Here is a 26,062-nt window from a genome sequence, read left to right as displayed (position 1 = left end):
CGGCGTGGACGCCCGCGGCGCCGGCTGGGGCATCACCGCGGGCCTCGACCCCGAAATGGCGCTGCTGGCCGAGCACCTGCTGAAGCCGCTGCCCGCGGACAAGCAGATCGAGACCGGGCCCTTCCTCGAGGCGGTGTCCCACCTGCCGCCCTTCTTCGGTGAGCCGGGGTGCAGCGGGGAGCTGGCCCGCAGCCTTGCCCCAGATCGCTCCCAGGCGCACCCGCATCCTCCTCCCGAGCAACCCCAAGTCATCTCTCCCCTAGGCACCCCGAGTCCTATTTCCCTAGGCACCCGAGATCCCCTTTCCCTCCAAGCGCCCCAAATTATTCCTGCCCCCGACCACTCCCAAATCCTCTTTCCCATGCACATGTCACATCCTCCATCTCCCCCGGCATCTCACATTCCTCACATCCCTCAGATGTCCCCCAGTCCTCCCCTGCCCCAATCACCCATCTCTCCCAAACACCCCTTACTAAGTTCCATCTCCCCTAGGCATTTTCCAATCCTTCGTCTCCCCCAAAGTCCTTCACCCCTTCTTTTCTTTTAGAATGTCCCACAGCTCCCCTCTTAAAATGAATTCTCCCATTTTATAAACCTATTTTTTCCCTTAAATTCTCCAGCCTCTCTCTCGGGGTACCCTTTCTCCCTCACAATTTCTCCATTCCAAATCAAAGACTCTGTCTCCCTCCCCTCCAAGGGGAGGAAGCCTGATGAGGCGGGACAGGCAGGAGGATTTTGAAGATGGAGTTGTAAAACTCCAGGGCCTGTTTCTAGGGGAAGCCACCTAAAGTTTTCCCTCCATTTAGAACAGGGGTCAGGAAAGGGGGAGCTGCTTTGTGGGATGATGTCAGACACCGGGTGCTGGGCAGGAGTCCCTCCCTCAGTTTGGGCTCTAAAAGAGGAAGACCCTTCCCCCATAGGTCGTGTTGAAGAAGGTCCTGAGAGAACTGGGAAGGTGTTCTCTAAGTCAGTTTCAGACCCTTTTTCCTCCTCTCCTTCAGCCCAGCCCCGCCCAGCCCCTGGATGGAAAATGGGAAATAGAAGCCAGTGCCATCTGCCCCTGCCCTTTGCTTTTCAGGTTGGGTAAAGGGTGCAACCTGAGCTTCTGCTTTCTTCTCCATGTGGGCTCTCCCAGTGCCCCGCCCTGCTGATGCACTTGGTGGCATTGCAGGAAGATACCAGCCCCCAAGGCAGAGTCCAGCTGAAACCCACAAACAGGCAAAACCTTAAGACCGACTAACTGAAGAAATTTGGCATCCAGGGCAGTCACTCACTTTGCCCCTAGTGGGTGATCAGGGCTTGTTGGTGGTAGTCTCCTGAGTGCCGTGAGCTCCGGGGGTGGGGGTGGGGTGGGGGCGGTGTAGTTAGGTGGAGTCCACAGTTCTTCTCCACCTCTTGAGCCTCAGTGTTCCCATCTGTGAAGTGGGGGTGCTGGTCTCCTAGGCTAGCTGTGAGGAGTAAATGAGGTGGTGTGTGTAAAGAACTGAGTTTGTAAGTGCCAAATAGATCTCAGCTGTGGGGGAGTGGTTATACATATATATATATATATATATACACACACACACACATAAGTTCCTGGATCCAGTTTTAGTTCCTTCTTGTAGTAGATGATTAATCAGTGTGCAACTGCCTGGTTTATATGATTCTCAGACCTGAATAAGCAACCTGAGATCAGGGCCTTGGTCTTTTACATCCACTGCTGTGTCCCCAGTGCCCAGAGCAATGCCTGCTACATAGTAGGTGCTCAGTTAATACTGTTGAATGTACAACACTTTCTTACTATCAGTATCACAGTCTTGAGATAATACTGCATCTCCAGGCAGGGACTTAGGAGCTAACTGGATTTAGCATTGAGAAGTTATTTTTGTGAAAGAGTTTTGTTTTGTTTTATTTTATTTTTTCCTCTTTGGTTTTATGAATATTTGATGATTAGAGACAGCTTGCCCTGGACAAGGATTTAGAATCTGTTTAAGCCAGTGGTTCTCAACTGAGGGCAATTTTGCCCCTCAGGGGACATCTGGAAATATCTGGAGACGTTTTTTGTTTGTCACAACTTGGGAGGGAGTGGCTTGATACTGGCTTCTCGGATAGAGGTCAGGGATGCTGCTAAACATCCTACAAAGCACAGGCTAGTCCTCTGCCACAAATAATGATACAGCACCAAATGTCAGCACCTGCAAGGTGGAGAAACCCCAGGTTAAGCTCTGTAGTCTTTTCTTCCCTTATCTTCAGTGAGATTACCGATCAGTTGTACATTTGGGGGCATCTTTATTTGATGCTGTTATCTGTCTGCTTTCAGAGGAGAGGGGGAGGTGGTAACTGGAGCCAGCAGTGATCTAGTGCCAGGGCTGAAGAGCATCTCCTCCTCCTTTTCACTGGTCTCAAAGGATCCTTGTCTTTGCTGTGATCCCTGTATTGTGGGGTGTCACATGTGTTAACAGAAGCACCATTTATGCAGAAACCTCAGTGGGGTTGGCCCACAACATATTAACCACCAGAGCTGTTTGTGTTCACCAAAGAGAATAATTCTTAGCACTCTAAAAAAAAAAAAAAAGTGATAATTCATTTTAAACCATGGTGTTCTTCTCGGTGGTGGGGGTTGGGGATTTAACCACCAGAGCTGTTTGTGTTCACCAAAGAGAATAATTCTTAGCACTCTAAAAAAAAAAGTGATAATTCATTTTAAACCATGGTGTTCTTCTCGGTGGTGGGGGTTGGGGAGGGAATTTCTCCTGAGGGTTTAAGACTCAAGTTTTAGGAGGATTCTTCCACTGGTGGCTTTTCTCCAGGACTCAGTGGTTGATTGAAATCCACCATCAGGGGTTTGTCTAGATCTTGGGAGCATCTGCTCACCTGAGTGATCTGAGTGGTGTGTGTGACTCTTGAATGGAGCTGGTCTGGGGTGATGGAAGCAAGGAGTCTGAAAGCCATTGCAGTGAGTTTCCTCCAAGCCAGGGTTTTTCCACCATGGCACTGCCAGCATTTGGGGCTGGATCATTCTTTGTGGTAGGGCTGTCCTGTGCATTGTAAGATGTTTATCAGCATCCTCGGCCTCTACCTAGTGGATACCGGTAGCACCCCGTCTCCCCATGTTGTGATTATCTAAAATACTGTGTCTCTAGGGAGGCAAAAATTACCCCGATTAAGAACCATTGCTCTAGATATAAATATGACCAAGGGCTAAAGCTGTGTTTTTAAAAAGTATTTAATTCTGCAAGGATGACTGTTGATTGAGGGGAAATGGAGCAAAAACAAATGTTATATGCAAATCTCTCTGTCATTTATTGGGCACTTACTATGCAAAAGTCCTCTATAAAGATTAGTTCACTTAATCCTCTCACATTCACATAGTATTTTCTTTCCACACTCATTTCTATTTATCTTTGGAAAAAAAAGTATAACTTCCTTTTCCAGCTAACAATATAGCATGACTGTCTTTCCATTTCTGTCATCATTTTTCATAGCTGTTTAGGATTCCATTGTTTGAATGTGGCCATTGTCTATTTAACCAATCCCGTACTGTTGGATATTCACATTGCCTCGTATTTTTTGCTCTGGCAAACAAGGCTGCAGTGAACATCCTTGTATATGTTTCTTCACACACTCTTTGGTTATTTCTCATTTTTAGAAGTGAAATTGCTGGGCTGAAGGGTGTGGAGGCCCTCAACCTATTAAAGCAGCCACATTTCTTAAACCTTTGTTGGGTGTGGTTTGTGGTAGAATTGGCTGGGCTTAGTCTTTTGCTTCACTGGGTATGGGCTACAGATCAGTTTCCCACTTGCCGTGTTTAGAGCATGCACATCTTGGGCTAGCCCCTCCTCTGTATCTCCAGTCTGAATCTCTTGGGTTGTACAGGTTTTACTGCATATACTTAGAGACCAGCCCTTTGTCCATCTTCTTTCTCTACCTTCATCCAGTAATCGGATCTCACATGACTGATCAGTTTGCAAGATTGACTCCTGTGAGGCCTACTTTCTCATTTTTTAGGTCACTTTTGCAGCTGATCTAGAGAATTAACAATTAGATGGCAGGGGTGGGGAAACTTAGATGTTATTTTGTCTTTCCACTCCCTGCCTAGAAGCCTTAGTGGCTCCCTATTACCCACCTTGAAATCTGTGCTGTAGCCTTTCTGAATGGTTTGCAACCTCACAAATGGTACCATGCTATCACTGGCCTCCACTTACCCACATCAGTCCCTCTGCCTATCGCACCACTTGGCTCTCTAGCCCATCCCCTTCCTTTTGCCTGGCTCAGTTCCACTTATCCTTAAGGAATTAGCTTAACAGTCACCTCATCCAGAATGTCTTTCGTGACTCCCTTAAACTCCCACTGAACCTATCAAACATTCTGTGACTTAAGAGTATTTCAGTGCCTGGCATTTGGCGAGCTAGTAGTATTTAATGAATGAATGCTTTTGGTTCCACTCCCATTCTTCTGGGTGCTTGCTGAAAATGCTTTGCTGTTCTCTCTCTTTCCAAATTAAAATATGTGATGAAATTAAAAGGCATATAAAATACCTCTTTCATATCCTGTACCTGTGGAAGGCATTATTAATCAATCATGATACCTTTGAGCCCAGACACAGCCTCAACATCTTCGTGTTTTTTGTTTGTTTGGTTTTTTAAAGATGACCGGTAAGGGGATCTTAACCCTTTTTTTTTTTTTTTGAGACTGGCCGCACCGCCCACTCAGCCAGTGAGCGCACGGGTCATCCCTATATAGGATCCGAACCCGCGGTGGGAGCGCTGCACTCTCCCGAGTGCGCCACGGGCTCGGCCCTTAACCCTTGATTTGGAGTTGTCAGCACCACACTCTCCGAAGTGAGCTAACTGGCCATCCCTATACAGGGATCTGAACCCGTGGCCTTGGTGTTCTCAGCACCACACTCTCCCAAGTGAGCCATGGGCCGCCCCCCCCCCTTTTCTTTTCTTCTTCGGCAGCTGGCCAGTATGGGGATTGAACCCTGGACCTTGGGGTTATCAGCACCATGCTGTAGCCAACTGAGCTAACCAGCCAGCCCTGCGTCTTTCTTACCACAACCACTCCAGGTCAATCAGAGTTGGTACATGAAATGACACCTGTTTGCTCTCACTGTTTAGGGAGAAACCAGAAATGGAGGAACTGAAGGTAATGATTTCCACCTCTCAGTTCTTGAGATCCACATTCTAGGAGTGATTTTTATTCATTCATGCCTCTCTGCTTAATTACACAGGTGTCTGTGGAATCTGGAACCGCTCTTCCGATCTCCCTTTTCTTTTCTTCTTCGGCAGCTGGCCAGTATGGGGATTGAACCCTGGACCTTGGGGTTATCAGCACCATGCTGTAGCCAACTGAGCTAACCAGCCAGCCCTGCGTCTTTCTTACCACAACCACTCCAGGTCAATCAGAGTTGGTACATGAAATGACACCTGTTTGCTCTCACTGTTTAGGGAGAAACCAGAGATGGAGGAACTGAAGGTAATGATTTCCACCTCTCAGTTCTTGAGATCCACATTCTAGGAGTGATTTTTACTCATTCATGCCTCTCTGCTTAATTACACAGGTGTCTGTGGAATCTGGCTTTACAGGCATCTGGCACTCATTCATAGTCCTAGAGTGATCCCCAAAGGAGTGGTGTTTTGTTTTTTTTTATCACTTTTGGTTCAATGCTTGCTCCATTTTGGGGGGCCATGGCAGCCTAGAAGCACAGAATTAGATTCTTGTTTTACAGCCAAAGAAACCAAGGCCAGAGAGGTTAGGTGACTTGTCCAGGGTCATACAGCCAGTGAGTAATCAGTAGAGCCAGACTAGAACTCAGGCCTCTGGACTCCTTATGCAGTAATCTTGCCGTTGTACCTGCCTGCTGTCCTGGCCTCCTCTCTGGTAGAGTAGAAGACCCCCAGTATAGCCAGCCTGCTTGGCCACTGAGGAAATCCAGTGGCTCTGCTGGCATCATGGTAATTTGTCCACATGACAAGTGGCATGAGCGGCACAGACTAGATATGCAGGTTTCCTCTGAGGTGTATAACTCATAATCAGCCTGCCAAGTGGCGTTTGTAACTCCTGCTTATTTGAATGCAAACTAGAATGACTAGGATGTAAAAGTCATCTGGTGGGGGAAGCCCCAAACAAGTGAGATTTTCCTTTACATGGGGCATTTGTCTAACCACCTGGGAACCAGCCCCATCAGCACCCTTTGATCTGTAAGAAGCTCCCCGCATTGCAACAAGCTTCTGGGACTTGAGACCACCTACCACAGTCCCTGCAATGTTTTGGGTCTTTTTTGTTCTTAAGTTAAAACAAACATATGCTCTGTGTGTGTGTGTGTGTGTGTGTGTAGCATATCCCCAGAAAGACAAAAAAGAAACTGTATTAACCCTCCTAATGTAGCAGGTTAGTTATCATTTTGGTTGTGTCTATTGAGAGCTGGATTCTATAGGAACAGGATATAGACTGTGGCCTGGGAGGGACACTTGGAAGAAGAAACATCTTGTGGCAGCGGAAGAAGCCAAATAGACACTTTCTGCAATAGTTTTCATAATTTTGAAACTGCCCACAGACTCCTGTCGTCAGTGGGAGGTGTGTTTGCAAGTAGTAAGTGAGGCTTTGTTAGCCTTTAGGAGTGCCTACTGTGTGCTGGTGGCATGTTGGTGGGTCACACTCATGATGTCACCTGGCCTGAGTACAATCTGAGTAACCTGGTGGGAGGGGCTGCTGCCAGCCCTGTTGTATTATCCTGTTGATCTGCGTAACAACCCATGAGTAGGATGTTTTTGAGGCTCAGAGGGAGAAATCACTTTGAATCTGGTTGTTTTCCTTTGACATCCATGTCCTGAACACTGTGGACAGATGAATGGAAAGAAACATGGATGTGAGTGTCAAGCCGAGCCAGGCCCGGCTTGGGTTTTGTGGGGCCAAAGCTGTGTATCCATGTACAAGTACTTCCCCTCTCTGAGTCTGCAGCCTCAACTGTAAAATGGGGAAGCTGAGCCTCCAGCATGGTCGATGGAGGTGATCACATAAAATGATGTTGCTGCTCAATGCCCGGAATCACCCCATCTTAGCACAGGTAGGACAGACAGCCCTAGGCCTTTAGAAACTGGACCTCTTGCCACACAGCCCTTGGGAAACAGAGATCTGCCAAAAAGAAGCCACTTCTGAGTCTTGGTGACGGATTTCCAAGGCTTGGGGCCAACTGCCTGGCTGCTTAAGCCTGAGAATCACTCCAGTATCCTCCTTTATAATGTCTTAGGCCAGCACAGAGTATAGACCAATGGCGCCCACCTGCCCTGTCCCCTGATGATTTGGATGAAATCTTCTTTCTGTGTTCAGAAGAGTCTGGCCTCTGCTGCTGGAGGGAATAGAATTGCGAAGCAGGAGAGAAAAGATCCAACCATATGCTGTTGCTTGCCAGCTGATCTAGTCCCTCCTTACCTTCGTTCCTTGTCTTTATATCATCTGCTGCACAAGGCTGCTTGGAAGGACAGCGTTCTGCTGTGAATCCCTTAGGGGCAGAATTCAGGCCCTCCTGGGACCCAGAAATGCACATGGCAGCTCGCAAATGTCCAGCCAATGTCAAATTGAAAGAGAATGGGAAGAATTCATGACAAGGGGCTTTGTAAAATATAATGCATGACCTCAGTCAGAGCTAGCGTAACCCCTACTCTGAGTGGCTCCCAGGTCAAGCATTGAACTAGGGCATAACTCATTTCTAATCCTTGTGATGACTTTAAGAAATAGGAGGAATGGGCACCATTTTATAGAAGAGGAAACCAAGGTTCAGAGAGATGAAGGGATTTAACCAGATCACAAAGCTAGAAAGTGGCCCATGGGCCTTTGAAGCAAGTGCCCCCAACCCCACCCCTATCTCCCATCCCCCACCCCACCCCTATCTCCTATCCTCCACCCCCATAATGGGAGGCCGGCACTGCATCAGGAAAACAGGAGGATGCTGGAAGTCTTCTAGGGCAGAAAGAACTTTTAGTGCTGTTTGTTGAGGAGGGGAAACGTTAGGAAGTTCCCATCTGGTATGACAGTGTGCTTATTTCAATGAGCTTATTAGAATGGAAATGTTGGGTTCTAGTCTTAGGTTTCATTGTTTCAGTTTAAATGGGCCTGGGTGAATCTTAGCACCTCTTATTACATTCTGTAACAATCCATGAGTAGGATGTTTTTTTTTTTTTTTGTCTTTTTTCCGGGTCCGGCAATGGATTGCAACCCTCAGTGTCGCTCCCGTACTGGACCGGGACCGGCAACCCAGGCTTTTTTTTTTTTTTTTTTTTTTTGTTACAGTGTTAACTGTGTCTGAGCTTTTCAAAGTCATTATGGGGGATGAGCCCTCTCCAGGGTCCTATAAAAAACCTCTGCTTTCTACCCTGGCAGTTAGGCAGCTGATTCACGCTGCCTCATGTTCCGAAATGATTCATTTTCTGCATTGCTGTTCCTCCAACTTCCTAACTTCACTCCCTCTGAGATATCTTTTTTAATGATGTGGAATACATTTGAGGTCATTATTTTATGACTGGAAGATTTCTGCTAATTTTACCCATATCAATCAATCAATCAATATCTCTTTCTCTCCCTCCTCCCTCCTTTCCTCTCTTTCTCCTTTGATTTCTTAATCACTGAAATGATTGTTTTCTGGATTTCCTCTCTAAAGAAAAGCTTTGCCTGTTAGGAAGGATGAAGATGATGAAATAATTTATTATAATACTAATACATAATAATACTTTCTTTCTTATTGAGCACTTACTAGGTCCCAGAAACTGTGCTAAGCCCTTTATTTATATACCCTCGTGTGAGACTCTCAATGACCCTGTGAGGTAGGGTCCATTATTAGCCTCATTTTATTTTATTTACTTTTTTTTTGGCAGCTGGCCAGTACAGGGATCAAACCCTAAACCTTGGTGTTATCAGCCCCAAGTGAGCTAACTGGCCAGTCCCGAAACTCATTTTATAAATGGGGAAACTGCAGCTCAGAGAAGTTAACTAACTTCTCCCCAGCCACACAGCAAGTAAGAGAAATAATTTTCCCAACTGCATTCCCAGTTCAAGGCTGGTTTTTGCCAAAGAAGGCAATTATGGACAAAGAGTTGGCATATCATAGGAGTGACTTCTTAAAGCAATATTTGGAATTGTTTAGTAAACATTCTTTCCTCTTTAGATAGTAGAATTTAGAGCAGGAACCAGTTTTGGGAACGTGGACATTCTCAGGGCTCTTATCCTCAAAAATAGGCCTTATAGTGAACTGAGCTGTGACAACCCCCACCCCCAGATTAATAAATGATTCATCTCCATCAGCTGTAATTCGAGTGGCTCCCATTATGATCCTTGTAACCCAGGATCTGTAAAACTAATCTGCCCCATGTGTTTAACAACTGAACTTTATTATCCAGCTATGAAAGAAAAATTGATTTGGAAATAGAACCTCCCCATACCAGGCTGCTATCAGCATAGTGACACAGGCATCCTGTACTTCCTTTTTGAAAATAAGTATTTATGGATTGTGTTAGGTGTGTTCTCATCCTAAATCATACAGGCTGAAAGTGAAACTGTGCATCTTAAAAACAGAGTGCTTTTTGTTCTTGAGTGAAAATTATTCCTGAGATGAAATGACAGGGTGGGCCACGGCAGGGCAATTTGGTCACCATGTTTCCCAACATCATCTGTGGTTGTCCATAGAAGCAGGCATTGAGGGGCTGTTTGGATGGAAATTTCAAGATATGTGCTGTGGTCTTGCTGAGACCTGTTGAGGCCAGAAAAAGAGGAAAGGAGTCTGATTCCGTGTGGCATATGGTGACTGCTAGCTTATGGGGAATTCTGCTTTCTGGGCAATGTTACCCACCTGAACTGTGGCAGAGGCCCAGGTAGGATGCCCTAAATGGCCCTGGACAAGCCAAAATTGTTACAGAGGTCATGCACAAAGCCCTTGCTTGGTCCCTATTTCCTCTTATTTTGCAGGTGATTCTGACACAGTTGGCTATTTTTCAAGAATCTAGTAGAACCAAAGCACTGCAGACAAAGCAAGAAGTAGCCATCAACCATCAAGAGGAGTTTTCAAAAAATATGCAAAGCTGTCCAAAAAATCTGAAGACACACCATCTAGAGCCATTTAGTGAAGGTCTGAGGAGGCCTGTACGTTACCTTTATCATAATTTATATTTTTGTTTATGGCCCTATTTAGAAAGTTACAAATGGCTTGTATGAAAGCAGGGACTTTGTGTTACATTTTGATGAGCTCCATCCAGAATGTTTGAACTAACTAGAGAAGGATGGTGTATTCATAAAATTATTTGATAGATGGAAAATATTTTACTGTTTTAATTTTTGTTTTTTATTGTTGAGTTTAAGTACCTTCTGTGAATTGCCCATTGTTCTATAGAGCTGTTGTTTTGTTTTCTTCTTAATGATTTTGTAAGAGCCCTTTACATATTAGGTATAATAGCCTTTTATCTGTTACATTTGTTACACAGACTCTTACCCACACCCCCCTTTGTTGTTTGGCTTCGATTGGTGGTGGGTTCTGCCTCCGCCCCAGCCCCATATAGGAAGTTTCTGGTTTTTGAAATCAGATTTATTGGTCTTTTCCTTATGCCTTCTGGGTCGAATAGCATGCTTAGAAAAACACCTTATCCACTAAACAGAAGGGGCCATTTGCCAGGTGTTCCAGATGAACATGGATTTATTGTATTTAGAATCTGTGCCCGTTCTAGTTGGTTCTATGAAGATGGTAGAATCATCCTATTTCTAATTTTTCTTTTTTATTTAAAGACAGCTTCTTTTTTCCATGGAGGTAATATGATGAACTAGAAAACCCTCCAAGCCCCCTCCCTCTCTCTAGGCAGATGGGATGGCATTTTAAAGAGTATGTTTGCTGACAACAATAAAAAAACAAACAAACCAAGTTTGGGGGTAATTGCAAAACTGGTCAAACCAGAAGGATAATTTTGGGGCAGGACTGCATTTTGTAGGGAAGGTAAGGCTGGATACCTTGCTAGAAACTTGTCACACTCTACCTGGAGCAGGGGTAAGCTTGAGTTTAAACTATTAGAAAGGCCACCACATGCTTGGGAATTAAAATCATTTTCTGGTTTTCCTGTCAGAGTTCCCCTGTTTTCTTTGAGTTCACACAAGCACATGGAAACATTCTGGAAAGAAAGGGGAGATTGTTGTGGAATCAGCCTTGGCTCTGTAATTGTGTCTGAGTTCCTGGTGCTCATTACGTGACCCTGGGCAAGTCTTAGCTTAGCTTCTCTGGGCTTGGTGTCCTTGGACTGCACCAAAGACAAACATAGCCCAGGGCCTTGGGTGGGTGACACTGAAGCAGGCTTCAGCCTGTCTGGCAAGTCTTAGCTTAGCTTCTCTGGGCTTGGTGTCCTTGGACTGCACCAAAGACAAACATAAGCCCAGGGCCTTGGGTGGGTGACACTGAAGCAGGCTTCAGCCTGTCTACCTGGAAAAAGACCCTGAGGCACCGATAAAATATCCAAGAGTTTATTTGAGCCAATATGTGTAAGCACTACCTGGGAAAATACCACCAAGTTGCCTTGGGAAGTGTTTTCTGAAGGGCCAGCATTTTTATAATCACAGAGAAGGGGAGAACAAAGGGAGAGAGAGGGGACAACCCCTTAATCAGTACAGTAGCTTTTCTCTTGGGCACATAGCATCATACAGGCTGGTGGTTGGTTCTTAGTTATAGCCTCAGTACAGATGTATGAGCGAGGGTCACAAGATAACTTTCAGCACTCCTAAGTTAATACAACTTCTTCGGATGCTGTGTCTTTAGATGTTTGGTATCAGGTTAAAAGTAGTCTTGTGGTAACAATTCCAGAATGTGGCTGGCACCCTATTCCAGATTCCCCAAGGCTATCAGGAGTTTAGCTGACCTCAGACAGAGCGGATCTCTAGTATCAAGCCCAAGTCCGCCTGGAGCACTTCCTTTTTGCACAGCACCTCTGGGCTGTACAGAGGGAGAGGCCTGAGCCTGCAGTCACCTGGCTAAAGTCACACCAGATTCGAGATTCGAACCTAGGCCCGGCTGACTCTAGAGCACTATGCCACTTCCCCATGAATCACAGGCAGCCCACTTCCAGATGCTCCCAAACTGACTTCAGTGGGCACATTTACATGCACACAGAGATGTCTTTCCTGCTGGTGGCTCCCTCTGGGTGTGGCATGAAAGTAGTTTCTGGGGTCATGTTCCGAGCCCCCGTCCCTCCCCTCCATCTGGGATTTCATCTCCCAGCCCTTGCCTCCCTGGCCCCCCTTCTGGGGTCTGTCTCTCCACTCTTCTCTGCTTCTGCTGGGCACAGCTTCATAAGTGCACTCGAGGCACTGCGTCCTTCCCCTGCAGTTGAGCAGAAGCTGTGGCCCTGTGTAGTGGCCACAGCAAACAATAGCAGCTGCTGTTGGGGCCCAGCTCCTGCTGACCACAGTGGCCTCGTGACCCTCATGGTGCACTGTCGGGAGAACATGAAACAAAAAGCCTTTCTCACTGCCACCAGGGTAGGGCTGCTCAGAACTGCACAAGAGCCATTTCCAGAGCCAAGGAAGCTGAATAACATTTTTCTGTATTTCTAGAATGCATGTCAAATGACCTGAGTCATTGAGAAAAGCTAATAAACCACCCATGGTTGATGATTATCTGTCACTGAGCCCTCGTTTTGTATCTTCTCTGTCTGAAGGCTTAGGTTGAAAATCAGCCTGTTACAGTAATAACAGTCATGACCAGCATTCTGAGCTCTCTTTGTGTGCATGACTCCTGTCCCCCTCATGGCAACCCTGCAGGGATGTCCCACTAGGATTGTCATTTTACAAGCAGGGAAACTGAGGCCCAACTCCCTTTACAAATTCTCTTTCATTTTGGTTGGGTTGGTGCTTAAAACTAGGGCATAGGGTTGATCTAAACTATGAGAAAGTGCATAGAAAAAAAGTCTGGCAGGGAAACACACTGATAGATTCCATGTTTCCTAAAGTCCATTCACTCATTTACTCCACAGATGTCATCCAAGCACTGTTGGAGTCAGGCACCATGCTGGGTGCTGGGGGCACAGCAGGGAACCTAGGCAACCTGGTCCCTGCCCTCTCAGAGCTCAAGCCTGGTGGTGAGACAGCCAGTAAAACAAAGCATTATGCATGTAAATATAATTGCTGTAACCGTGAAACAGGCTTGGAAGAAAAAGTAGAAGTAAGAAGCATAACTTCATGAACAAAAAAAAATAAAAACCCACCTGACATGATTTTTTCAATAGTTTTTGTGAAGAATTTTAAACATACAGCAAAGTCGAAAGAATTTTATAGTGAATATTTTTACACCTTGCACCTAGATTTTCCATTAGTATTTTACTGTACCTATCTATGCATTCCTCTATCCATCCATCAATCCAGTATAAATCTTTGGACATTATACATTTTTGAAAGATGAGGATGTAAAAGCCACTGGCTGGTACTGAGGAGCAGCGGTCCCTTTGGATGGATTTTGCCAGTCCACTCCCAGCCCACCTGTGGCACCTGCCTGACCCCAGGAGGGTCAGAAGTGGCGGCCCCCGACTATTTTTCAAGAGGGAAGTAGTAACTAGCAGAAGAAGGAAAATGTAGCTGTCTTCCTTTGTTACTTAAGTCTAGAATATGTTGTCCTTCAGGGGAGCCAGTGGTCGGGTGCCAGGACAGAACACCTACTTGGGCTAATAAATCGCACAGCTCCCCAGCTCAGCCTCCACAGAACAAGGTTGGTGACACATCAGGCAAGGTTAGAGGGTGAGATGGAGGAGTTGCCTCATTAATTCTCTTGTCAGGCCTGTCTGGGAGGCCAGAGCACCCAGGATTAAGCTGCCTATACCCCCGGCCCAGCACCTCTGAGCAGCTTTTGACATGGCCACAATAAGAAAGGCTCCAGCATAGCCCCTTGGGGGAAGATTTGCACCCACAGGTGTTGGAAGTAGGCTCACTTGCTGAGAAGAGACGGCTTACCGCTCAGCAAGAGGGCTGTGTGCCAGGAGCCCACAGCTGGGCGAGGCCATGGCCAGGCCCAATGAGAGGCCTCAGGAAGGAAAGTGGAGAGTGGCAGGGTGCAGGATGAGTGTGACTGCCACTCAGCAGAGGATCCCAGGGACCTGGTGGCTTCCACGTGTGGGTAACATTTGCTGGACCATGGAGTCTGACCCTAGTGATGATAGGAACTCATAAAAATGATTAAAGTCCATCTGTTGAGGGCTCACCATGCACTAGGCACTCTGCTAAGTGTGCTTCATGCATTATTTTTCATTCCTATGACACCCTATGAAATAAGTACTGTTACTGCTCCATTAAACATGTGAGGAAACTGAGGCACACAAGAGGCGAGACTTGCCCAGGTAGGGAGTGACCCTGTCTGTCTGAATCCCTAGCCTACCTTCTTTCTATTAGGTTACAGGATATTTCATTTAAAGTGTCTAATGCTGTTTCCCCAATGTACCTCTTTTCACAGTTGCAATTAGAATATTCCAGGTGGCCAGCCAGCTGTGCTGGGTCACCTTCGGTGGAATTCAGCCTGTGCAGTCAGTTGGTGCACATCAAGGCCCTTGCCTGGCCTCCTGGGCATTAGCATTTCCCTCCTGTGGGTTTGGCACTGCCTCTGGCCTGCTCTGGGCTCTGTATCAGGCTAGCGAGCTCACTTTTCTGGACTCAGTGGTGGACAGTGAGAAGGTGTTGGGGAAACGCAGCTGTCTTTCTTCAGGCACTGAGGGTGAAGTCCATGTTGAGCCTGCTCAGTAAAGATCTTGTGCGTTTCCTCCCTGCCCTGCTTCTTGTAAGGATATTTGGCTGGCGTTATGCCTCTGGTCCCTGTGATAGCTTGCCAAAGGGGTGACAAAGGAGGAAGGAGCAGAGGCAGGCAGTGGGCTGCTCACATTCCACATTGAGCCCCGAGTGCCAGGCATTGCACTCCTAGTCTGCATTCCATCAGCTCGGAGGTGCCACCTGTAGTACGATGCTCCATTTCGTCATGGCCCACCAAGAAAGGAAATATGCCTTCGTTTAAGAACATTCCCATTCCAGACATGGACAAAATTTGTGTCTTGGAATTGAATTGTTTCAGGTCATCCTTGTCGTACATCTGTGATTGATTCTGTTGCACCTTTTGCTAGATGGGAAACAGGAGGCTCAGAAAGCCGAAGGGACATGCCCAAGCCCACACTGCCACTGCGCCCAGAGCTGGTAGTCAAGCCCAAGTTCACCGTGCCTCTGGGTCAGTCTCCATTCCTTGCTCTGTCTCCCCCATCTGTCTTGTGGCTGGGATCCTGTTGCTGGTGTGTTCTCCCAGGTTCTTATGTAGAGGCACAGAACTACAGAACCTCTGTGTCATCAGCTCATTTCTTCCTTATAAGCTGGCAAATGAGAAGGTTATCGATAAATCTGACCCCTCTTCTCCCACCTGGTGAGATTCCTCATCCTCCCTCCTGGCCAGCTGGTTAATTAGTGATGATCTGCCTTGTTGGCCAAGATGGGTTTCTCAGAGCATTATTCGTTTTTTTCCCCCTTGGGCTTAAAATAGCTAAATAAATTTCACAGCCAGGCAGAGCTTTATAACACCAACTTTCTCTGTACATTATTACATAGTTAAAAGTCATAGCCGGAGGGAGCAGCTCCAGCCAAAACTCCACTGTTTGCATTTTTTTCTTTTCACGTACTTCCATAAGGGGGAGCTGGGACGCGGGGCGGGGAGCTGGGGTTCCTTGGCTTCCGTAGGTGGGCAGAGTGTGAGAGGGAGGTGTACCTCGGGGCAGGTGCTCTGGGGGTCAGGGGGTGCGTGTGGAGCTCTAGCTTTGGTCCCTCGTCTTCCCTTTCTGGACAGTCTGAACAAGTCTCCATTTATAGTGGTTTGGTGGTTTCCTTCACCCTGATCACAAAAGTTAGGCAAAAAACCGTCAGGCTTCTGTGTTGGCGGGGGAGGGGGCAGCTTTCTCCAGCAAAGGCTGGGGCTTGATGACCCCACTGGGGCCTCGGTCTTTTCTGAGTAGGGCCTGTCCTTCCCTCCAGCACCCAGACAGGACCCCCTCCCCCACTTTGCTGGCCCATCAGCCTCCACCCAAACAACGTGCTGCAAAGCCAATAAATAAATGCCACAGACAGAGAAAAAACGCAAACACCCAGATCCCAAACCTCTTCCTCCTGCCAGTACTGTTCTCTAGATTATAAAATGAAATAAAAAACTAAAAACCATCGAGAGAGCAGCAGTCCCAACCAGCCATCGGCAGCAGCAGGACTAAAGGACTGTATACAGCTATTAGGTGAAATAGTTACATGACAGGCAAATGCCAAGAACATTGACAAAAATTGTCATACTTACAAGTAAGATAAAAATCTTTGAAGAGTCTGTATACTTTTACAGTTTTTGCTCTAGGTAAATGAGGCTCTCAGTCTGAGAGCTCAAAACCCACGTCAAGGTCAGCCAGTGCCAGCCACAGTGGCTGGCCACTGTGCCCTCCGGTCTAGACCCTGAGAACCTCACCTGTATTGCTGAGACATGTTCAGTCCAAGGTCCTCTGTGAGGCATTGGCAGGAGAGGGGTGAGGAGAGGAGGAGGACAGGGCTCACTAGGCAGTGGAGGGACAAGATTAGACCAGAGAAGAGCATGACCTGCCTGTGTGGCCATCCTGACCTGAAACTTGCAGGCACAGGGGTGTGAACAGAGGAGGGGGGCAGGAATGGGTGGTGCAGGGCCTCAGCTCCCATCTCTTTCCTTCCTGAGGTCTAGGACACTCGGAGGCCCCACCCTCAGAGCATTGGTTCTTCATGATACTATGCAGCTGTGCTGACCAGTATGGCAGCTACCAGCCACATGTTGCTGTTTGAAGTTATATGAATTAAAGTTAAATAAAATTACAAACTCAGTTCCTCAGTCTCTCTCACTACCTATCAAGTGCTCAGTAGCCACCTGTAGGTAGCATATCTGACAGTGCAGATATAGAACATTTCCAACATTGCAAAAAGTTCTGTTGGACAGGGGTGTTCTAGGGAGAAACCACAAAAGGTTTGTCCCTTAGATATACCACGTGCAGTTTGAAGGCTCTGACAAGTCCTGTAGTAAAAAACTGATTTTACTATTTTGGGGCCCAGCACTCCCCTAATTTACTTGCCTGTAGAAACTTTAGAACACCTGTAAACAACTCTGCCTTCCCTTAAACACACCAAATGACCTTCCTTCATGTTCCCAGGTGTCCATGGTCTGTGGTAGTCCTGAAGATCACCCTTGTTGGGAATCTAAATCTTTCTTCTCATTTTGTCCCCAGATTGCCTTGGGTCCCCAGTGTTTACTCCCATCAAGGCGGACATAAGTGGCAACATCACGGTATGTACTTGGCCTGGCACCTGCAGCTCCAAACCTGCATCAGGAATTTAACCCTGCCGTGGGGCACAAGCACCCTGCTCCCAGTTGCAAGCTCCCCAGCCCAAGGAAGGAGAAGCAGACATGGGGAAGGAGACTGGGACCCCAAGCTCATCTAACTTGGGGCCCTAGGTTTGCAGTCCTCCTTTGCAATCATGCCATCTAGTCATGGTCTGACTGGGACCAAAGTCCAAAGGGTTGACTCCGAGAAGGAACCTACTGGTTCTTTCATCCACCCTCACCAAGTAAGAAGTAAACTCCAAAGATCATGGGTGGCATTGGCCTGGCTCTCTCCTTACCGAGTCCTGGGAGTTCCTGATGCCATCCCCTCAGCCATAGACCCTTCCCTATGAGGACCCACTTAGGGCCCAGCCTGGGACTTGGGAGACACGGCATTATTTCATTTCTTCATCCCAGCAGCCCTTCCAGGCTGGTTCTGTCTCCCCTCAGCCATAGACCCTTCCCTATGAGGACCCACTTAGGGCCCAGCCTGGGACTTGGGACACACGGCATTATTTCATTTCTTCATCCCAGCAGCCCTTCCAGGCTTGTTCTGTTGTTATCCCTTTTTGTAGATGAGGAAACTGAGGCTCAGAGAGGTTGAAGGACTCACTTAAGGTCACACAGCAAGTAAGAGGCAGAGCTGGGATTCAGACCCAGGCCTATCTGGCTCCAGATCAGAGGCCTTTGTTTCTGGACATCTTTGACTCCTAAGAGATTTTCACTTGTCCACAAAAGTGAAACTTCAGATACTTGGCACCTGAGATAGAGTCAATAGTGGTTGGAGAACATGGACTCTGGAGCCAGTCTGGGCTGGGACCCATTCCCACCTGGACCAGCTGTGTGACCTTAGGCACATTACTGCCCCTCTCTGAGCTTCAGTGTCCTCAACTGTACATTGAGATAACGACAGAGCACCATCAGGGTTGCCATGTCATATGAAGCACTTTGCATTTCCTGGCATATGGGAGGCACCCAATAAATGTGAACAGTTGTGGAGTTACTGTTACAAGTCTTGTCCCTGTTGTTCTCGATGGGCCAGAAGGAAAGGGAGGTGCTGGCAGAGTGCTCCTCCATCCAGTGTGTGCGCTGGCCAGTTTCATCTGAGGGCAGCTTTTCCAAGGGGAAAACCCCGTGTGCTCCATTTCAGAAAATCAAAGCTGTGTATGACACCAACCCGGCCAAGTTCCGGACCCTGCAGAATATCCTGGAGGTGGAGAAAGAAATGTACGGAGCAGAGTGGCCCAAAGTGGGGGCCACGCTGGCGCTGTTGTGGCTGAAAAGGTGACAGACTTGGGTGGCAGGGACTGGGGCCCTGTACTGCAGAGGATGGGAAGCAAACCCTCCCACTGCCCCGCAGTGTCTAGGAAGGAAGGTCACTTCCGTTTCTTTTGCAAAGGTGCCCTTCTAGTGTGATGCTAATTAATGACTGAGAAAAGCCTTCCTAGGGCCAAGGCTTGCCTGATGGTGACACTTCCTTTTCCAGTTTCATCACAGGCATCGCAAGCAAGTGCATACTCCATCCTGGGCATTGTGCTAAGCTCTTCATGTATATATGCCTGCTCGAATGTCACACTCTGTGAGTTAGATGTGGTGACCCTCCCCATCTCACAGAGGCAGCCATGGGGGCTTTTGGAGACCAGATCACGTGTCCAGCTCATCTAAGCACGGTTGTGCAGGTTGTGTACTGCACAGAGGTGTCCTGGTTAGGGCTGGTCATATTGTGCAAAAGATGGATTTTTATATCATGACAGTTTCTTGACAGAAATACAGCATCTTGAAGAGGAGTTCTATCTAATTGGCACAAAGGTGTTCTATGGGCTGGGGGTGGGACACTCTGGTTTGAACCCATGCTGTTCTCTACCAGCTACAGAATTCTCCTTTAGCTGTGCAGATGCCACAGCTCCCTGCAGCTGCTATGAAGCCAGGGACCCATTCCCTGACCCACAGATGTTCCCGATGTTGCCCCATTTCTGAGACCTGGAGTCAGGAGGGGAGCTCTTCCCTCATCTCCCTTCCAGTCTCCTGGAATCTCCTCCACCTCCTGCCCCCAATACACAAACACACACAATTTCTTTGGTGAAATGGAGCAGGGAGAGTCAGCTCCCTGAACGGTGAGGTGGGCATCGGAGGTGTAGGTGGGCTGTAATTAACACCCTTACAGTTTAAGGAATTGACCCCACTGAGCTACCCATCTTTGTCTGTCAGCAAGAGACCAACAGGCCTCAGGAATGCCCCTGGGTCCAGCCATCCAGCAGGTTCTGTGGGTTTTTCAGGAGGAGCAAGGCAGGCGGTAATGTTCAGAGCAGTTAGATTGTTCACATCCCAAATCAGATGTGGGCAGAGCCAGATGACTGAGGTGGCAGATGCTGGCCACTGGTGATTGCCAACAGGTCAAGCCTGTGAGAAGCACCTGCCATGTGTCATACACAGTGCTAAGCGTGTGGAATGCTTCATTGAACAAGGCACCATTCAATGGCATCACTTAGGTCATCGCCATCTGGGGAGAGAGTCAGGCTGGTGGCAGATCCTGACAGCAGAATATCAGAGCCTGGAGTAGAGACAGTTCAGGGAAAGCTTCCTGGATGAGGAATGCCAAGCAGATACTGAGACTGAACAGGAAGGTCCCAGGTGGACAAAGGCACCAGGCCTTGCAGAGGTGGGAGGGCACAATGTTTCTGCAGCTCCTCGAGAGTCTAGTCCAGCCAGGGCCCTGGATATGAGGCAGGGGAAAGATGAGGCTGGATTGGACAAGGATGAGCTCCAGCCCGATCAGGGGTCCTGGGTAGCAGCCACTGAAGGGCAGGAAGCTGGTTAGCAACAGGATCAGATGGGGTTTTAGGAGAAATCATCCCAGCTGCTGGGTAGAGAAGGGATTGTTAGAGCCAGGAGAGGAGGCGATGGGGCTTGGGAGAGGCAGGGGCTCAGGAGAGGTGGTTGGCTAGTGCAGGGCCGCAATCAAGCCCCATTCTCAGTTCCGTGCCCCAGGCTGACCCCTGACTGACAAGAGCTCTAATCCAACTGTGGAGGATTTGCCTGATCCTCACCCCCCTGCAGGGAGGGAGCAGAGCAGCTCATCCAGGGACCACAGTGAGACAGTGGGGGGCAGCAAAGGAAGGAGCCCAGCTTGGGGGTGAGACAGGCTGGGTCCATGTCCCAGCCAGTGACCAAGCCTCTTTGGGGAGCCTCAGTGCTCTCCTCTGTGAAATGGGCTGATCGTGCCCAGCTGAGCCCCTTGGGGCCATGGGGAGCAAGAAGTGAGATGATGTGCAGTAAAGGGCTGGCACTGATCAGATTTTCGATTTGGGCTCCCAACTATAACCCACACCCTTCTCCAGTTTTCAAAGCATCACCCTGCCCCTTGAGGAAGGGCATCAGTGGCAGTTGGAGGATGCAGACCATGGCTTGGGGCAGTGGGTTGCTGCACAGTCTCAGTCAGAGGAACGGTGTAGGAGATTTAGAAAGATCCCAAGGGCTGCAGAGTAGAGAAAGGAAGCCCAGGTGGGCATGGGGCCAGGCTTGCCAGTGTGCCCGGTGTGTCCACAGTCTGTGCTCTGTGAGTCCTTTGAGGGCAAGTGTTATGACTTCATTCCTCAAATTGATGGCTACCTGCCACCCACGGGCCCACAAGAGTCTATATGGACCCAGAACTGGATGGGGTAGGCCCAGACCCTGCCTTCATGGATCTTATAGCACCGTGGGGACAATTGTCATGGGCCAGCACCAGGCCTAATAGAAGGTGCTCAGGAGATGTTGAGGTGAGCCAAGGGTCTTACCGCACATAAGCAGAGCATAAGGATAGCAGTTCAGGAGTAACTGCTCCCTTTTGTGTGTACGTATTCCTGACTCACAAGTAGGTGCTTCATTCAGAGTACATCAGGGTCTACCATGACAGGGGTCTGCTGAGTTGTTGATGAGGCAGGAGCATGCAGGGTCCTAAAGAGTCATCTCCTCTCTGGGCCATAGAGGCCTCCGTTTCATCCAGGTCTTCCTGCAGAGCATCTGTGACGGGGAGCGGGACGAGAACCACCCCAACCTCATTCGAGTCAACGCCACCAAGGCCTACGAGATGGCCCTCAAGAAGTACCATGGCTGGATCGTGCAGAAGATCTTCCAGGTGAGCCGCCCCTCCCCGCCAGGCCCAGAGGACCACCAGCTTGTGGGTTCCATTCCCTGCTCTGTCACTTCTCTGCTGTGGCCTCTTGGAACCTACGTTTGCCCACCTGGGCTCAGGAAGGGCTCCCCTGTCTATTTGGGGTGAGGCTGGTGTTCTGAGGGATCCCCCTCACATGCACTAGGCCAGCCCTATCTGTGGTCCTGGAGGGGCATTATTGTAGATGCTCCATGGTGTTACTCTTTAGATGGCTTGGCCTGTGAGGCTTGATTGCGGGGTGAGGAGTGAAACTATGGCAAAGGCTTTTGAGGACCTGAGGTTGATGGTGGGCTGGCCTAACTGGCCCCTTGGATTCAGCCTGGACCTTCCCATGGGGTAGAGAGGGAAAGAAAGGCCTCTGTCCCCATGGGGACATCTGCTGAAAGGACATTGGCCTGCAGGGTTCTTGGTGGCTTGTGTTGGGGTGACATTGTCCAGGGCTCCTGGAAACATCCTCAGCATTAGCCTGGTTAGCTGAAGGCCCGGGTCACAAGGCTGAGAGGCCCACTCAGGAAACATGGAAGGGCCCTTGGGGTGCCTTACACATGGTTGCTGGCCACCCTACCTCTCACTGCCCCCTCATCTTACCCTGCATGGCCTTGCCCAGCCTGCCAAGGCCACCATTTCTGCTGCAGCTCCCATCACCTGCCCATCCTCGCTGCCATGAGAACCAGGATCTGAAGGCTGACCTTTCCCATGAGGCACAGGCCGCAGGGAGGCTGGATTGGGAGCCAGTCTGGGTTCGGGCAGGAAGAGCTGGTTGTGGGGCAGAAAACATGGTCACCTGTGAGCCATCTGCCCCAGCAGGGCTGGGGACAGGGCCCATCCTAGGTGGGTGCCTTAGGAGCCCCCTGCTGTGCAGTACACTTTCCCCCTGAGAAAGCCTTGTGACTGCGATCTTAATAATAACAGTGTGTCCTGTGTGCCTGGCCCAGGGCAGCTGCCTGTGAATTGTAATCTTTACAAATGCACCCCGAGATGGGTACTCTCACCCCCATTTCACAGAGGAGGAAAATGATGCTCAGACAAGTTAAGTATCTGGCTCAAGGTCACACAGTACAAATATGGGGGGCTGGGATTCTACCTTCCTGAGCCTCAGTGTCCTCATCTTTCAAATGGGTATAAAATAGGCCCACTTCAAAGGATCACTGCGATGATTAAATGACTTGACCTATATACAATGCTTGGCATGTGGTTTATACTCAATAAATCGAAGTTACTACTACTTTTACTGTTAATGATATTATCGTTTGTACTTTCCTCATTTATCAAACTCATAGCCTAAGCTCTTTATCTGGTTGCATCTTTTTCCTTCTGGCTTTGAAATTCTGTGAATTTCTGATTCTCTGCACTGAAATGTAGGGAAGTGTCATCCCCCTAAGGACAAAAGAAAGACCACAGCACAGACTAGCAGTTGTTTCCACTGCTCAGAAAATGGGTTTTCTGAAGAAATAGTTCACCTTTTCCAGAGCAGGGAACCCAGAAGGACGAGGCTGAGCACCTACCGTGTGCCTGCTGCTGTGCTGAACACTTCACATAACCTCCTTCATCCTTACAAAAGCAGCCTGATTAGGTGGGTGCCATTATTATCCCCATTTTACAGATGAGGAAACTGAGGCTCAGAGTGGCTAAGTAACTTGCTCAAGGCTCACAGCTAGTCGGCGGCACAAGCTGGAATTTGCACCCAGGTCTGTCTGTCCCCAAAGCTGGTTTCCTTCCTGCTGTCCCTCACAAGGGTAGAAGGGAAAACACATCTCCCTCTTCCTTTTCCTTTCCCTTCCAACGAATAGCACAGACCCCTGCCCAGCATGGACCTTGGGGAGGTCCCCTCCCAGAACCCTGGCTTGCTGGCTTGGTGTCTCAGTCCCTGCTAATGCTGTACTCCCCTCCCCTCTTGCCCATCTTAAGGCAGCGCTGTATGCGGCACCCTATAAGTCTCCCTCCCAGAACCCTGGCTTGCTGGCTTGGTGTCTCAGTCCCTGCTAATGCTGTACTCCCCTTCCCTCTTGCCCATCTTAAGGCAGCGCTGTATGCGGCACCCTATAAGTCGGACTTCCTGAAAGCGCTCTCCAAGGGGCAGAACGTGACGGAGGAGGAATGCCTGGAGAAAGTCCGCCTCTTCCTGATCAACTACACAGCCACCATTGATGTCATCTATGAGATGTACACTAAGATGAATGCTGAGCTCAACTACAAGGTGTAGGCATGCCCAGTAGCAGGCTCGCCCCCGGCACATGCCACTCGCAGAAACAGGCAAACCCGAATCACTGTGAATCAAGCCGGCCCGCTGCCCCTGGCCTACATCCCCCAGAGCGGCCCAGAGTCCAGCCAGGGTCTTCAGGGAATGGCCCTGGTTTCATGAAAATTTTTTTTTTTTTTTTTTTTTTTTTTGTCTATTCTAATGGAGCAATAAGTAACAATCCTACTTCCAAATCTCCTTTGGATTTCACAATAGCACAGACTGACTTTACACCTTCATTTCAGTGTGGTAAAAATCTATTAATGTTTCTAATGAATCAAGTCCTAGGGTTTTTTGTTTTTGTTTTTTCCCTCCTGTGTAGCACAGCTTTAGGGCAATGGTGTCATACACCTCATTGTAAAAATAAGCACATGTCCTTATAAAGATCTCACTGAATGCTGTTTTAGGTATGTTAAAGACTATGAAGTGTTTGATTTGAAATTATGCAGGGCCCCTATTGTGGGATTTTTTTTAAAAAGCAAACTTGTGTGCATTATGTGGTTTGCAGAGCCTAACCTCACAGCACTGTCATTATAAATCCTACTCTTTTTGACTGTCTTGACTGACAGTTTTTTTTATAGCTGAAACCAACCAGCAAGGCTTTGATGACCAAGAGGCATTTCTTTTAAAGCTATTGGACACAAACAATTGACTGTAGGTGACTGTACTGTATTTGCATTCTTCCACATAATTGTTTTCTTCAGGGACAGCTTTTCCAACCTAAGGAACTACCTACCACGTGTATTCTCTCAAGGGGGTGAGATGAACCTTCCAACTGCTGAGATCCAAGAAAATGCCTCGCTGCCTTAATTGTCCTTCCTGGCACTAAAAAGAGCTATATTTTTAAAACTGTTGGGGCAAAAAAAGCAACCCCAAAAGAATTGATGTGTTTTAAAAAAAAAAAAAACCCAATGAGGAACAATTAGTAATTTTTATGCAGAAACTAAACAATCCTTAATAAATAAATCTCTATTTTGGAATCACATCTGTGTGCTGTTTTGGTTCTTGATTTTTTTTTTTTTTTTTTTTTCCTGCATCAGAGGTTACAGTGGGGACCCTTACACCAGATCTGCTAAGGACCTGCTTTCTGGCCTCCGTGGTTTTAAAAACATAGAACTGGCTGCCACATTGAGAAACTTGGGGATTTCACATAAAAATCTCAGGTTTCTAGCTGCTCTTGAAAAATCAGACTGCTTGGCAGGAGCTGAGAGATGACTGCACCCTTGGCTGGGCAGGGAAAGGAGAGGAAGGAGGTATTCACTCCTCTGCTAACACCATCAGACAGGGAGGAAAAAACACTGTATATGAGGCGCTGCAAAATTGCTTTACACACATCATGTCACAGCCACCTGAGATGTGGGCATCTGGAATCTCGTTTATTAGATCAGAAACTGAGCCCCCCTGGGATGTGGCAAAGGACTCACCCAGGGTGACCCAGCTAGATGTAGGGGCACTGGGGTTTTTTGTCTGACTCCAACTGACAGAATGAGCCCGCCTTCCAACATACTGCCTGCCAGTGTGTTCCCACTGATGGGAAGCTGCCTTATCTGACCCAGGTCAATCTGATACTGCACAGAAATCCGAATTAGCATACAAGTTTTTCCAAATGTGACTCATTTATTCACTTGCTGATTCATTCAGTTAAAATTCACTAAGCCCATTCTACAATATTTCAAACCCATTATAATACATCGCTATTATAGAGAAGAAACTGAAGCTCACCTCCCCCTTCAGAGCCTCAGTTTCCTTATCTGTAACACGGAGGTCTTGCTAACACGCACCTCACAGGGTTGTTGTGAGGCTTAAGTTAAATGTTACTATTTGTGAAGCAATTAACGTTGGAAGCATAGTAAGTTAGCTGGCTTAGCAGGAATGTGACGTGGGGTGTGCAGTGATGTAATCGAGTATTGGAGTCCTGACTAAGCTGTTTATTAGCGAAGTGGCTTTGGACAAATCATTTCACCTTTCTGAGCCTCCGTTTCCTCATCCATACCGTGGGGACACTAACAGTTCCCACCTCACCAAGAGTCAATGAAACTGCCCAGGCAGGCATTTAGCTGCATAATCGTTCAGCGTTGACCCGATTATCATCATTTTCTGGAGGTTGTAGAAGAATGGAGGAAGGACATCTCCCTTCGGTTTTGTTGATTGGTTGATGGGGTCCCCTCGTTCACACTGGTCCCCAGCCTGCGCACTGAACGCCTGCAGCTCCCGCGGGGCCCAGTAGGTGGCGATGTCCGCACTGCTCGGCGGGGAGTCCCCGCCAGGACGCGCCTCCCCGCGCCCCCAGCCTCCGGCCCGCGCCCAAAGTGGGGGTGCGCGATGGGGC

The 26,062-nt window shown here is 48.2% G+C and overlaps 1 protein-coding gene and 2 non-coding genes across 3 annotated transcripts; 1 reads left to right on the top strand and 2 right to left on the bottom strand.

The window, feature by feature from the left end:
* The first annotated feature begins 32 nt into the window (after nucleotides 1–32).
* On the top strand, nucleotides 33–23,697 carry GLTP (glycolipid transfer protein). Its single transcript, XM_008585649.1, has 6 exons — nucleotides 33–158; nucleotides 17,247–17,305; nucleotides 18,492–18,625; nucleotides 21,308–21,458; nucleotides 23,403–23,456; nucleotides 23,515–23,697. The coding sequence occupies exons 1-6, from the start codon at nucleotides 56–58 to the stop codon at nucleotides 23,695–23,697; spliced, it is 684 nt and encodes a 227-aa protein (XP_008583871.1). The 5' UTR covers nucleotides 33–55.
* Nucleotides 4,942–5,015, bottom strand: TRNAI-GAU. The gene has a single exon. It is a non-coding gene; the product is annotated as a tRNA-Ile (tRNA).
* On the bottom strand, nucleotides 5,272–5,345 carry TRNAI-GAU. Its single transcript has one exon. It is a non-coding gene; the product is annotated as a tRNA-Ile (tRNA).
* Nucleotides 23,698–26,062: the final 2,365 nt, after the last annotated feature.

This window comes from Galeopterus variegatus, unplaced genomic scaffold, assembly GCF_000696425.1.
Source record: "Galeopterus variegatus unplaced genomic scaffold, G_variegatus-3.0.2 Scaffold3654, whole genome shotgun sequence".
Taxonomy (NCBI): domain Eukaryota; kingdom Metazoa; phylum Chordata; class Mammalia; order Dermoptera; family Cynocephalidae; genus Galeopterus; species Galeopterus variegatus.
The sequence above is the reverse complement of the archived record's forward strand: the minus strand, read 5'-3'. Positions and strand labels throughout refer to the sequence as shown.

Excerpts from the sequence above, each read along its gene's own strand:
- GLTP (XM_008585649.1), top strand. The coding sequence starts at position 56 with ATGGCGCTGCTGGCCGAGCACCTGCTGAAGCCGCTGCCCGCGGACAAG. Across the intron at positions 18,626-21,307 it reads GCGCTGTTGTGGCTGAAAAG|AGGCCTCCGTTTCATCCAGG; the intron begins GTGACAGACTTG and ends TCTGGGCCATAG. Across the intron at positions 23,457-23,514 it reads CCCAGAACCCTGGCTTGCTG|GCAGCGCTGTATGCGGCACC; the intron begins GCTTGGTGTCTC and ends GCCCATCTTAAG.